A 15,194-nucleotide genomic window follows, 5' to 3' on the forward strand; every position below is an offset into this window, starting at 1 on the left:
CGGCCGGAATAACAATCCTTTGGAAAAAACGATATCGGATTCGGTTCCTGCCGAGTGAGTCGCCTCGGAATCGGCCTGCTGTGGTGGAGAAATGAGGCTGCGGGGCAGATGTCATATCCAGGAATATGTCGGCAACCAGTAGATCACACTGTATATTCCTGATTACTTAGTCATGGGCCTTATCTGCAAACTGCCACATGGCTACTTGACAGTTGGTTTGGCCCTGCCTTTACTGTGTCCTGCTTTCTACCTCAACATCCCTCTTTTTCTCTTGCTCTTTTTAAGCCTTGTCTATCTTTACATTTTTCTCCACACCTTTTCTTTCTTGGTGTCTATCTAATCACCTTTCCTTCTCTCTTTTCACCCTCTGGGAACAAAATTAAAAGATGAAGATTCACACAGGAAAGATAAAAAGTTTGTCAGTAACAACAGAGCCGAGTTTGTTTCTCAAGTTTTATCTTTTCTGCCATAAGCTATCTCATATTTTTCAGGATAACTTCATACTTAATATAATCCAGTGGTTTTTCAAATGTTCTTGTCCTCTTCATCTCAGAAAATTGGATACAAGAACGGTGTAAGCGAGATGTTGTTTGTGACTGGCATTAAAAATTGAACCCTGCTGCGCTTCCTTGTAATTCCAGTTGCTCAAGTGCTCAAGCAAAAAATGTCAGGGCAGACGCGAAGAGGCACAAACTCATCTGGAAACAGTCCCACTTCAAAAGCAACGTCACCTCAATTATAAGAGACTCTCCCTTTTTGTCCACAGCATCCGTGAGTAGTGTTATCAAGCTAATTGAAGAGTGAGATATGTGCCATTTGAACAAAGGGCCATCTACTCCGAGAGAATTCATTTCATCCAAACCAAAATAAGGTCCTCAGAAAGGGATTGTGGGTAGATTAAGCCATAGAATCATCAATCATATTTTGAAATGAATATTTAAGGTGTATGGGAAACTTTCATAATGGATTCAAATGCATTTAAGATTGGAGCTTCTCAACTGTAAACATGTTGTGAGTTACATAGGGATTCTACAGACCACACAGTACCGGGGATGGGGATGTAACTAGGGATATCATTTATCCCACAGATACAGTTACTAATTACATTTCAGATTAAGGTTTTACATAAAAAGAAATATGATGAGGTAATACAATACAACACATAGTTAATGAATAAACAAGTGGGTTTTCAACCTTTTTTTGCATGTGACCCCTTACCAAACAAAAACTTGTCATGTTTCAGATGTATATGAGTTGAGTAATTCCCCTCTCTCAGATGGTTTCATTTGAATAACTGTTTGATTCAAATATTTCATATAAAGCAACAATTAGTGAAAAGTGACAAGAAAAAAACTCATTTGTGCAGCAGAACTTTTTTCTTCCTTCCCATCATCTCGCTTACTGTTAATACTTCTCTGACTTATTGAGCTTTAGATGTAAGACTTTTAGTTGTAATGAACTATTTTTACATTGTTGCTCTGGTGTTTTTACTGAAGCAAAGAATCTGAGAACTTTTCCCACCACTGAGACATTGTGTCCTGATGTGACTCAAAATGACCTTGATGACACCACTAACTCTTGTACTGGAACTAATTGCAACACAAGAACTCATTAGCCAATGACAGTTACCCTCCCATGGGCTGCTTTACCCATCTTTCCCAGGACGCGCCGCCCTGGACACCCGTGTGACCTGCTTCCCCCGGTGGGGCTGATGTAAACACAAAAAGTTACTCTACAACTTCCTGGTAAACTCTCTGAGCCACAAGTTTGAGTCCAGTTCATGAACTATGACCTTTTTCCATTGTCAGTTTCACAATACATGGGCTATCCCTAGCAATCAGTTAAATTGTGATTTATAGTCAAACCACACGTAAACGTTATTATCTAATTTGCATTAATAAAAAAAAGTATGATTGTAATAAATCTACTAACAAATCACAGACGGGCTATTATAGAAATACTAATGAAGGCAATAAAAACAATCCGTCCACAGATATTGTTAGAGCGTATCAGTAATCTAATTTCATTATGAAATGTTGGTGTGATTAACGCCTGGCAGCTAATCATCTCATAAAGGGAATGACGATTCTCCGCACACCCATCTGAATAAAGCAGAGAGTGACACCCACTCCCTTGTGTCCATTTGAAACACTCTGTATCCATTATTGTCACCACTGCTGCGAGTGTGTGTGCGTGTGTTAACGTGACACATCTTGTATGTGTGTATATGGTTATAGGGGTATATGTGTGTAGGCGTATATCTCTTTCAAAGACACATTAACACCTTTTCACTTGGCAGCGTTTACAGGGTCCCGTCTTGGGAATAAGACAGCGATGGTACAATACATCTGGGACTTGTAGCCTACTGTTGTCCAACACTCGCTTCCTCTCTTTCCTTCCTTCTTTCCCCCATCTCCTCTCCTCTTCTCTCCTCTCCTCTCCTCTCCTCTCCTCTCCTCTCCTCTCCTCTCCTCTCCTCTCCCCCCTCTGTCAACCCTCTCATCTCCTCCCCTCCTCTTCTCTCACCACAGTCCTTCTCACTCCTACTACGCTTTCCTTAAATCCCAAAGTGTGTCAAAAGATTGCTGTGACATTATGCAGGGGGGAGGAGGAGAAAGAGCAGGAATGACAGTGGTGTCAAACCTGAAACTGCTCTCTTTCCTTATCGTAACTTTCACCACATCCATATGAAGGCAGTGTTCGTAAAAAGACACACAGGCCCTTCATTCATTTGAATGAGTCCAGTTCGGGATGCCAATGCAAAGGACTCAAGCAAAAATATTGAACCTGGCTCAACTTTTCCCTCAACACACCGTGGTGTCATCCAGTGAGATGCTGCGTCGGCCAATCAAATACATACAAGCGCGGATTCCTGGTGGATTCCTTTGTAACGAGAACAGACTGTCACAACAGAAAAGTAAAATAGCCGCCACAAAATTCTGTTTGTGAGTATTACGGTGGTGCGGTGTTTTGGCAAACACATTAATCTATTACTTAAACTCAGACTGTGTTTCATTGTCTCACCTGTACCATAATCAACACAGCTCCATCATCGTGCCCCCCCCCCCCCCCCCCCCCCCCCGCATTGTTTTCAGTCTGAATGCCTGCCAGAGCAGCCAAATCTGCAAATTACACAGCTGCCAGTCCCAACCCTTTTCTCTGTTCTTTATGTCTTTTTTTATGAAGTGATGAAAAGCAACATAGATAATTATGGAGAGTTTGAGCGTAATTTAGCTTATTTATTTATTTTACATTTTTGCCTTATTTTGTGAATAGTAGAGAGAGATCGACGGGAAATGGGGAGAGAGAGGAGCATGACATGTAACTTAAGGTACACAGCTGGGATTGAACTGGGAACATGGTTTACATGGTACTCAGGCCAGAGGTATCTGGGACTGTGTGGTCGGGTTGTCTGTCCCACTCCTTACCAGATGATGGCTGTGGTGCACACTTTTGTTATTTACTTATACTGACAGAGAAGGAGGAAGAAGAAATGTATCTGTGTTCATTCCGTTAGATTTCGTTAGTTTCAGTGTGGTTGGAGATCTTCCATAGAGATATCAGATGTTCAGTGTTTGTGAACAGTGGTTTCAGAGCGAGAGTGAGAGTGTGTGTGTTTGTGTGTGTGTGTGTGTGCACACTTACATGCCTGTATTCAAGTATGTGCACACACACTCACCTCTTCTCCCATTATCTCTTTGTTCCCCCTCCTCGTTCTGCTTGGATGACTGGGAAAACAGCCAGGGAACAGAAAAGGTCAAGTGACTCCGCTCCCTCCTCCTCTTCTCCTCCTCCTCTCCTCCTCTCCTCTCTCTCTCTGGTGTGTATGTGAGAAGGAGCAGGAGAGGGAGGGGCCAGTAAAGCGCATCAGCATGAAACTGTCGCATGATGAAGCAGCAGGACAGAGCTGCATGTACATGTATGTGTGTGTGAGGTCCCTTCTGGAATTGACATGTATTTACTGCTTCAACACCCCCGCCCCCTCTGCACAATATCAGACTGTGATTTACATCTCACATCTCATTTTTTTTTTTTTTTTATTTCTCTTGGTTACCGTGTTCCTGATCAGTAATGCAGGCACACTGGCTGTGGGTGGGGACGTGGGGGGTTGAGGCGCGGTGCTCGTTGCACATGATATGTGGCCATGTGTTCGACAGAGGGCAAAAGGGAAAAACTTCTGTATGTGTGGAATGTGGAATGGAGCAGGAGCTTTTCTTAGACACTTCAGGCTGATAATATTTGATATTTTTTCTAATTTGTAAACAAATCCCATCAAAATACCAAAAACAACAATTAATTAATCCAACAAACAAGTATTGTGTGTGTTGCCAAAGCCTGGTATAGTTTATTCCTCTGTGCCATAGACCTCCCTCGTTGTTCCCTATTAAAACAACCATGTCTCCTATGAGTTACATTTATATACAACTAAACTGCGACAGCAAATACGTTTTGCAGGAAATGTAATTGCGATCTGATTACACTTTGAGGATGCAGCATGTTGTTCATTTACTGATTTGTCAAAGACAACAATTGTGTTTTCCGACAAAATATACGATCTTCCAGTACAGTATCCACTTGTAGTGACTATACCTCAGACCTCGGTCTCTGCTGTGCCAGTTGTGTCCTTTGTATGTCCACCATCCACCCAAAGCACCTCCTGGCGACTGCGTTGCTGATAATAAATGTGTGCGGCTCCTGGGTTGATTAAAAACACATCAGTAACCAGCGCCGCTGCACAGGATGACGTGTTGCATCATTACAATGAACATGGGGCCACAAACACTGTCCTGCTGCCTGAAATACTCACTATAGTGTGTATTAATCCACATTTGAACATAGTCCCTGGAAAATGCTCTATACCTGCACCTGATGGAGTACCGCTTGTTAAAAGCTTCAGGGCCTAGCTGTTTTAAATAATATTGTACACATCTTATTAAGTAAAACTATATCATTTTGAAGCATCTTTAATTATTGATATTTTCAGGAGGAACCAGTTGGCTGTGAGTTGAGTGCCACAGACAAGATAGAGATGTTTAGAGATGTATAAATTGTTGGTTTTGGTCTTTGAGGAGTTGGGTTGGATTTGTTGACAGTAACAAAATGCTGTAAGAATTCCAATTGCAAAATGCAGATGACAATATAAACCAAAAGTGACAAATTTGGCAGACGTGGTAGTGGAGGATATGTGGTGTGAGAGTGACAGTATGAAAGAGACTGCTGTGTGCATGTGTGTAATGGACAGCGGAGTGAGTGAGTGAGTGAGTGAGTGAGTGAGTGAGTGAGTAAGCGAGCTAGTGAGCGAGCAGAGCTGCTGGCCTCTGTCCTTGGTGAGTAATGACCACAGAGGAGGACAGATGATCATGTTCATCAGCTCCCAGAACTGAGGCTACCAGCCCCCCTGCTGGGGAGGATCAGTCAGGCTGATGGCCCATAATCTGTGTGTGTGTGTGTGTGTGTGTGTGCGTGTGTGTGTGTGAGTGTGTGTGTTTATGTGCACGTGTGAGCCCGTGCTTGAGTAGAGAGAGCAGGGATGGAGAGGGGGCTGGGTGATAACTGTGATAATGAGTCTTACCGATGATTATGGAGCATATAGGAGGGGCTGTCTACAGTGTGTGTGTGTGTGTGTGTGTGTGTGTGGTGTATTAAAAGTGCTTATTACATTTATTACAGAGCTGTTTTATGTCCGGCAGTTGCAGGGCTTGCTGCGGGGGAAAACTAGGTGTGCTGACTAGCCTTTTCATTTGCACGACATTAAAGTTTGAAAAGTAGCTAAATAGCCGAGGCTGGCGGTACATATTGAAGAGCTGCCAAGTGGAGGCTCAGTATCATCATGGCGACTCTATGGTCGGTCTAAGTTTTTTTTTTGGAGGAAGTTTCAGCTTTAGGCTTTGAAGTCAACTTTGATCAAAAGCTGAAAATAAATGGATTCTGAACTCTGCATTCAGGTTTCACTTGGGGAGCTGTAAATTTCAGTGTATTGCAAGTGAAAACTGGAGGGATCATTTCATATACTTAATAGACTGATGAGCGACAGAACTCCACATTATTGGGTCATTGTAATCCTCACAGCCACTTAACCTGAAATGCTCTTTAAACAGAAGAATAGGAACATATTGTTGAATACAACTGAATTTCATTAAAGGAACTGGTTGCATACTAAACAGTATTTTTATGTTCTTGTTGAGATTCATCATCAAGATCCACAATCTGTTGGAAATTTTGAATGAAGCATATGATGAGTTCTTCTTTTTTTTAAATGGATATGTAATAGAGAGAGCGCTTTGGATCTCCTGCAGCCTTCTCCTTTCAGCACTCAGAAAAGACTGTATTGATTGGAGATACAACCTGTGTTCACACCACTAGTTTTCTCTTTTTCTCTTTAAAAAAAACGGTATCTTGCTTGTCAATCAGCAATAAACCGTATTGCTTTCCAAGCTAAACTGTGAGAATGATCAATTCAGGGCAAAGTGTGTGTGTACACTTGCCTGTGGGTGTGTTCACTATGTCCGTGTGCATGCGGTTACAATGAGATATATAGAGCAAGGGACTCTTAGGTGGAGTCTATGTGTTACAATGATGCAAACCCTTGAAACAGCATTTTCTGTGTTTCAGTTCATCTTGCTCTCCTGCCGTCTGAAGAAGCACAAACAAACCCAGGAGAAAAGCTCGATAATATTTGCTTGGTGCAGAACACTGTGAACATGGCTCCTCACTTTAAGTAGCATCAAATCAATAGTCCCCTGAGAAAGGAAGTGATTTTCATTACAGAAATGATCTCAAGTCAATTTGTGGACAATTTGTGTGAAAAGAAAAAAAATTCAGCTTTATAGTTATACATATGTACATACATATCAATTATGCTGATTTAATTCTGCTGTGTTACTGTAGATGTTATGTAAAAATGTTTGCCTAAATAACGTTGTGTCTCTATGTTAAAGGATTCGGGAACACTGACATAGATGTATCAGATTTTCTAGAGAAAGACCCATTGCTTAGATTTTCACTTTTGTTGTGTGATAAATCGGAAAACGTCTCTAGGATCTTTTTTGAAGCTGCAACGTGTCTTTAAAGAAAGACCAATCATATAGTCAAGAATGATAAAGCTTTTCATTGAGTGTTTTTATGTTTTTTTTTTTTTTTGTATCATCGTCTTTTGTATTGTCTTGTATATATGTGTTTTCCTATTAAGTTGTGCGTATTCATAAATGTAACTATAGCTTCCCAGGTCAGATCCTTGAGGGCTACCACTGTCACTATCTCTTTTTTTTTGTCTTTAAATAATATCACTGTGGGGTGTCAAAGAGAGTGATTGAATTCCATGGACTGTGACTTTAAAGTCTAAAATTTAAAAATTTTCACCACATAGGTTAAATATAATATAACATATTTGGAGAATATACTTAGAAAATAGGTATTTTCTGTGTTTGTTTACTAATGAGAATCGAAATGAGTGGCTAGACTTTTCTAGCATTTTTTTTCTGTATTGAAAGAGTTTTGATTTAGTTTCCAGTTAAGTTCCAACATAAAGTTAAAATAATAATATTAAAATGAGGGTCTTCTGCACTCTTCTTTAGGACCCCCAATGAATCCTCGACCTCAGAACCAAAATACTGTGATACCAACCCTAAACAAGTACAGGGCTTTGGATATAATCCTCCCCAAACTCTTTAACAGCCTATGACACCACATCCACAAACCCAGGTCCTACTTAATGCCACCCCACCCACCTACCCACCTCTCGCTATAAAACGACAGTCTGTAAAAAAAAAAACAAAAAAAAAAACTGCTGCAGGGTTGTCTCCGTTAACTATAGTGGAAACACCTGGCGCGGAGATTTCAGGTTGCAGCTCCTTGATAGGTCGACCCTCCCGTACCCTCGTCTCCACATCCAACTTCATTGCGCTCGCCCGGTGTCAATCTCGTCGACAAAACCCTCCCCCGAGATATCAAATAGGCCGCGTGGCTCCGTGGCTCTTGCACTACTTGTCCAGACGGCATCAGCTCCATTCAAACACCGAGTGCGTCTCTGCTGCGGTGCGTTGCGCGCAGGCTGGAGAGAGATGACAAGAGCCCCGCGGAACTGGCCAGACAAACATGGATCTCCGTAAAACGCTGATATCGGTGCTTTGGATATTATTGCTGAACCAAGTGGAAGACTGTCACGCTGAAGAAGGTATGTGGAAACGTGTTGTATGGCTCGGTTGTTCCAAAAACTGGTCGCCGCAGCAGGCAGCGTTGATCGACAGACAGATGTCCGCGGCGGAGAGAGTTTGGCATTCGCGCTTGTCCTGTGATGGGAAGCAGGTGCATGTTAACAGTAACGAGAGGACATTCATTTTAGACAGAATGTTTTTTTTTGTTTTTGTTTTTTAATATATGTCGTAAAACAGAAAATGTTTTTGCCTGATGGTGTAGAGGCGCGTTTCTAAAAGCTCTTTTTTTGGCAGATTTTTACGCATTTGAGCTCCGTGAACTCCAAGCGTCTATTCCCGAATAACCAGATCATCACAACAAATGTGTTCAACTGAGACTGTCAGAATTAAAGTCACGCAGTTGCTATTGAATCAAAAATATATAAACAAGAGACTTTAGTACAAATTAAAACCCCGTACAGTTGATTAGTATTCACAGCATCCCCTCCATCATTATGAACTTAAAGGCTGAAGTAAACAAGTTGTTTAAAAAAAAAAAAAAAATAGTAACCAAAAACCGAGCCACATTTCTAACATCTCTGGTGCCACATACAGAGAGCCCCGGTCTGCTTGAGTACCGGGTTTGTGATTTACTCAGAGAGGTAAACTCAGTTTGTCTCACAGCTGTTCTAATAAGACAGAAATCCCCACTCTGTTGTCACAGTGATTTGAATTGTGGGGTGGTGGTGATGATGGTTTTGTCGTGGCATCTCCGTGCAACTGGTTTCTTTGTCTTTTCACACTCTTAACAGCCACTGATGCTGTGGCACGGGCGACTGATGCTTTAGTGCTTTTGCCACTGCATGCAACTCTCGTTTTTCAGCTCCATTCCTCTATAACAAGTTTTTTTTTTTTTTTGTCCTTTGAACAGTGGAGAAGACATTGTGCAGGTTTCTCTCCTAGTCCTTCCATCAGCATTAAATCAAGAATCCACGCTGGAATTAATGGGAACAGTGTATGATTCACAGAGTGTTTTACCAAGATTTAATGCTGATGTGGGATTGGGATTTGGATTGCTGACTTGTTTAATTGCCCTTGTGCATCTGCACTGAAGTGTGTGAGGGAGCGGGGGAACGTGCTGCTGTGGTCCAACAGTTTACCAGCAACCTGGCTGTTTGCCACAGATAAATACTTGCTTGCACTCACAAGTTAGCAGAGATACTGTAAACCTGTGAAACTTATGAGTTTAAACTAACACACAGTGCTGATTGGATGTGTGTGTGTGTGTGTGACCGGTTGGCTCAGGTGAAGGCAGGGAAGTGATCCTAATCAGGTCTGAGACTGTGAAGTGGAAAAGAACATAATGGCTTCAGACCCACAGGCGCTTTCTAAAGAGGGGCTTTATTATCCAGGCATAGCTGAGTGCTTTTTGGATACACACACACACACACACGCATGTACACTCAAACACACACGTCATCAGACGCACACACTTCATCAGACGCACACACACATATAGACATCACAGCCATACATTAATGCATTCCTGAGACACACACACACACACGACTCAGGGTCAAATGCACACACTCACTTGACACGTACATGTTGCCTTCGCATGCAGTCTTTCTCATGAAACATACACTCAGGCGCACATACTCGTGGTGTGATATAGGGGCCCTTCTGTGCACGCACACGCGGACACACTTGCACTTTCTTTTGCGTTTCCACACGCACACACATGCACACACTTCCTCTGGAGCATTGAATGCAACACATGCGGACTCATTGCCAGATTGATTTGGTTCCCTGGAATGCTGGGTAGCCGGATTTGGATGCTAGCTTTTGTTTAATTGATGTTGCGATTAATTGCTGTGAAAGCAATGTGCTCCTGAAGGCTGCTATTGGCAGCAATTCTTCCCGCTGTTCGTAAGGATTTGGAAGATAAGAAAACACTGGAGAGAATTTTTCCCCTTTTTTTAAAAAATTTTTTTTTTATACTTCTCTGCCATTATGTCCATATTTAATGAGGCAATTTACCTACCTGTGTGTGTGCGTGTGTGTGTGTGTGTGTGTGTGTGCTCTCTTAGAGGGAGAAACAGCTTTTTTTTCATCAGAGAAGTGTGTGTGTGTGTATTTAGGCATTAGTCTCTCCTGTATTTGGGATTTTGAGAGGATCTATTAAAGCCTCTGTTATATTGTATTACAATATTTATGTGGCTCTTTGATCACCATTCATGAAATTTCTCTTTTCCAGTCCAGCCTTGTGCCTGTGCCTAATCCCTTATTAGCTCTTATTCACAGTTTTACATGTCCCTCTGTGTTTGGTCCCATGTTCTATTCCTCCTCATGTGCCAACAGCATTTTCCTGTCTCGCTCACATTGTGAGCTCTTCCTTCCTTTGTGCTCTACTCTTCTTTCTGCCTCCTGTCTTCCTGTTTTCCTTTGTTCTTCGCACTGTCCTCTCATATGTCATCCTCCTCTCCTCTCCTCTCCTCTCCTTTTCTCCCTCTCCTCCTCTCCTGCACATGCCTCCTGCATCCTCAGCTGACTTAGCAAACGTTAATACGATCGGGTGGTGGGGGCTCCGTACAGGCAGAGCTGGGTGTCCACCATACCCCACACTCACACACACACACACACACACACACACACACACACACACACACACACACACACACACACACACACCCCCTCCCTTCAGGCCGCTTTTCTCATTCCCCACGCCTCACCGCTAACACACCTTGGCATATCATCGGGATCTCATTTACTTCCCCTCTCTTCTCTCTCCCTCCCTCCCTCCCTCCCTCCCTCCTTCTGCATCCATCCATTCTGCAGCAAGCAAAGAGAGGGCACAAGCCAGGTACAGAACAATAGAGGCAGAGGGAGAGAGGAGCGGAGTGATTGAGAGCGAGAGAGACTCAGAAACTGCAGCGTAACCTGTGGGATCATCCTGTTTGTGCGGCCGGAGCTTTGCTTGATGCCTCGTCGAGTCAGAACGGCCGGGGCTGACTTCACTGCACTATGTTCTTGGCAGACATGCAGACCATTGTTTACCTGCAGCCTCATTACACCGGTGTGCCGCTCGAACCTCTCTTGTCATGTGTGATTTAAGATTCACAGCTCACATTTTTCCAACGCGATGGTTTGTGAAGCTGAGGATAAAGTTCCAGTATTTATTACTGTCAGAAATACACAATGTGACTGGTCTTCTATGTTTACCACTCAGCCCTCTCATGATAACGGACAGTTTGAAGCTGTAGTTGTAGTTGCAGGAAATCTTTGATGCAGTAGAGAGAAAAGTAAAGATATTTGGCAATGTATTGGATCTAACGTTCAACCCGGACTGCAGCTTTCATTCTGTGTCAGCATACCCATTGATCGTGTGTGTGTGTGTGTGTGTGTGTGTGTGTGTGTGTGTGAGACAGTTCAGCATATGACAGATCACAGAATTTAACAGGAAATCTGTTGATCATTGAGTTTACATGCAAGTGCATCTCTAACATTTGCCTTATATTTGATCTTCAGAGATGGAAGTAATGTTTTTTTTCCCCCCAATCAAGATCTTTCCAAAAACATAACTTAAATCAGATCACACAATTACACTTTTCCATCACCACAGTCCTTCTCTAACCTTAACAAAGTTGTTTTACTAACCTAACCAAACCATAACTTTTTAATAATGCTGAAAAAACTTTGATATTGAACGTTCAATATCGCAAATGCTATTTAAATGTAATCTGAGGTTTTGTGGGATCATCCATTATAACTATTCTGCCTGGTGAGTGAGTTGCTGTAATTTGATGGATCCTCAAATCACTTTTTTGTCTTTTGAAGGAAAGCAGGTGTGATATGTAGATTAGAAGCTGTTAAAGGTTCAACATACAGAATCAGGTTTACTGGTCACTTCACTGAGATGCCATTAATTGGAAAAAACCTGCTGTATCCAGAAGGAAACTTTGCTGTATCTGTTTACTGTTGACTTCCACACAAGTCAGTTGAAGTGACTGTTCGATATTATACTCCAGTCATGATATGTGATTACTGAATCTTATAATTAGTGCTTAGAAGCGATCTGATTGACTAATATTGGGTTTACCAGCAATTGCCAGACTAGCAGAGGAGCAGCGCTCCACCCTCCCAGGCATCAATTTGGGACTAATTGTCTGTGATTTATGCAGGCTTCTTTCTGCTCTGCTGCCACTGCCTCTGCCGGCCCTGATTGCTCTGGTCCGTCTTTGGATGGCAAGGGGCAATCCTTGGAACCCGTGCGCGCTGGATCAGATGACTGTGACCTCTGTGAATATGAAAGGTCAGAGTGATTTGTGAGGATGGCAGGCGGTGCAGCGTCACTCTCCTGTGAGGGGAAGAAAGAGGGGGAGTCATCTTAAAAAAAAAAAAAAAAAAAAATGTTTTACAAGCAGGAAAAAAAAAAGGAGAAGAGGTGTGTCGGGTTCAGGGGTGAAGAAAAATAAGAACGCTGAGCAAGGAACAGTGGATGAGGGAGTGAAGGAAAGAAAATTGGAGGGGAGTAAAAGCAAGTGGGGAGGGAATTGTAAGCTTCCACCGTGGCTTTGTTCCACGGCTCTTGTACAGTATGTTACATGTAATGAAACAGACCAAGGGTTCCTATAACAAGTCAATGCAGCAGCTCACCCCGATCCTTATTTACCTCCCACCCGACTGGAACATATTGACAGAGACTGATAGACTGATGAATTGTGTGTGTAAGCGAGAGTATGCGTGTCTATTGGATCCCAATGGGGGGGTCACCTGATTTTCCTTTGTTCAGGGAAAGGACGCTATTACAGTATCGGGGGTTATTCTGCTGGATCGGCAAGAACAAACCATCGGAAAAAGTCTGTGTGTGCGTGTCTGTGTGTCTGTGAGAACCCACTGTGTTTGCTCACATCCATTTCCTGTGGAAGAAAAATTTGGCGCTTTTTCTTTATTTTTTTATTTGTGCAAATTGTTTAGGTGATTTTAGTGCAGTTTAACCAATTAGTTTTTTTTGTTTGTGGCGAATTATAATAAAGTCAGATGAAAATAAAGTTATTAATTTATGCAACACACAGTTAAATTGTTGAAGCAGACAGAGTAAATCAGCTCAAGAAAAGAAGACGAATACGAGCTCACAATGAGAATGTAGGCTCAAATCGGCAGTGAAAGTGGGAGAAGAGAAACTAAAGAAGCTGAACAGCGCTCAAACGATTAGCCGATGAATCAACAAGTTGATCAACACACACAAAATAATAAATTTCGTTCAAATAATTTAATGTTAAATATTCACAGGATCCGGCTCATGAAATGATTTGCTGGATGTAAAATGAATCTTGGTTGATAATGAAATGAAGTGTTAGTTCCAGCACTAAAGTACAGTATAAAACATTTTCCTTCACGACGCATGAGGACAAGTGTATAGCAGAAAATAATGTAATCATAGTAATGTATGTGAATAGTGGAGGATAGAAGTGTTAAAGCTCACACTGAAGCATAAAGCAGAGCTATTTTGGCAAATGCATGTGTGCTTTCATGTCAGAGCTTTATGTAAACATCTTCAGGGCCTGTTCTCTAAAGGTTCTTCAAAGGTTATATGCAAAAAAAAAAAAAAAAAAAAGTCTAATAAATACAACGAGAAAATGTTTTTAATCAAGAATGTCTCCCACCACCCACACCGCCAGCATCTTGGAGTTGAGACTTATTTCTGCCTGATATTTTTTAATACTCATTAATCATCTTTGCTGCTTTTGTTGGGATACTAATGGATTAGAGGATTTGTTTTGGGTTTTTTTTTCCTTTTTTGGCAGAATTTTAAGTCCTGAGGTGTCTAAAGTTGATAAATGTCACTGGTGTGTCTTTGTACGGAGCCGTAGCTGTGCTCCTGGCAGAAGTCTTTGCTCAGGGTGTGTTGCATTGAGAGTAAACACTAACTGCATTAATGCGAGGCTTGATGTGGGTGGGCATGTTGGGAATTGAACTGACAACTCGGCAGGGCTCAGTCAGTCTACCACCCTCGCACTCCCCGGCATTTCATTTAATTTCCTTGTTTTGCAGTGGTGAAAACAAAATCACCCACTCATTTAGGCTTTGCTATGAGTAACAGATTTATTGAGACGAGCGGGACCTCGGGCTTTTAAGGCTTTGTTCGTCTTATCCGTGGCCCGACTCGCAGAAGCTGCTGGCCAAAAAAAAAAAAAAAAAAAAGGAAGTCTGATAAATATGCCTAAAAACGCCAGAATCTTTATCCCTGTGTTGGAAAATCTGGATCTCCAGGTCGCACTTGATCCGACCAGTTTTTCAAATTTCTTTGTTCACTTGACCCTAAATCAGTTACTGCAAATTTCAAGTACTGTCCAACCTCATATGTGATTGTTTGCCTACTCTGTCGCATCAAGCAGCTTTAAGGCTCCTGTGAGGAAAATGGAAAGGAAGTGTAACCTGTGCATGTGTGTCTGTCGAGGCAGTGTTTTACCAGAGGTTAAATGTGTTGCCCTCCCTTTCTGATGTTGGCTTAGAGACCATCAGATTCAATTGTGCCTAGTTTAGGCAGTCGCATCAAAGTTATGGAGGTGGCTAAGGTCCCGGGATGTGCAAGAAGATAGACACACACACACACACACACACACACACACACACACACACACTCACACACACACTCACACACATTTTTCTTTGGAGGATAACAGTCTTTGTGGAAAGTCATTGCTAAGACAAAATGTTGAATCTAAAACTCTGTAGCGGTAACACCACACATGATCTGTTTATATGTAATGCTGCAGGTGAGCAGTTGGATTTAGTGACAAAATTTGGATATAAAATATACATTTGACAATCACAGTTTGGTTGAAATGTTATGTATGTGAATAGAAATTAATAGTTTACTGGACTGATGGCACTCACAATATATACCCATTTCACCGTGTGTACATGAATCTTAGAGCAGTGCTGTTTTAGGCGCGAGGTCATGCTACATGCTTTGAGCCCTTGGATTGGCTGCAGCTGAGGCAGTGTTGTCCAGTAGCCCTGATTCAGTTACGTAACAGTTATGTGAGCTGACAAGAG

At 42.1% G+C, this 15,194-nt stretch overlaps 1 protein-coding gene across 1 annotated transcript in view; it reads left to right on the forward strand.

Moving 5' to 3' along the window:
• Positions 1-8,011: 8,011 nt before the first annotated feature.
• epha10 (EPH receptor A10) overlaps positions 8,012-15,194 on the forward strand; it is a 150,408-nt gene continuing 143,225 nt past the window's right edge. Inside the window, exon 1 of the mRNA XM_087180061.1 lies at positions 8,012-8,173. Within this exon, the coding sequence (XP_087036187.1) occupies positions 8,095-8,173 (79 nt within the window). The 5' untranslated portion in view covers positions 8,012-8,094. The remainder of the gene's footprint in view (positions 8,174-15,194) is intronic.

Source organism: Seriola lalandi, unplaced genomic scaffold, assembly GCF_002814215.2.
Source record: "Seriola lalandi dorsalis isolate HSWRI2012SDOR001 ecotype SW California unplaced genomic scaffold, Sedor1 jcf7180002054887, whole genome shotgun sequence".
NCBI lineage: Eukaryota > Metazoa > Chordata > Actinopteri > Carangiformes > Carangidae > Seriola > Seriola lalandi.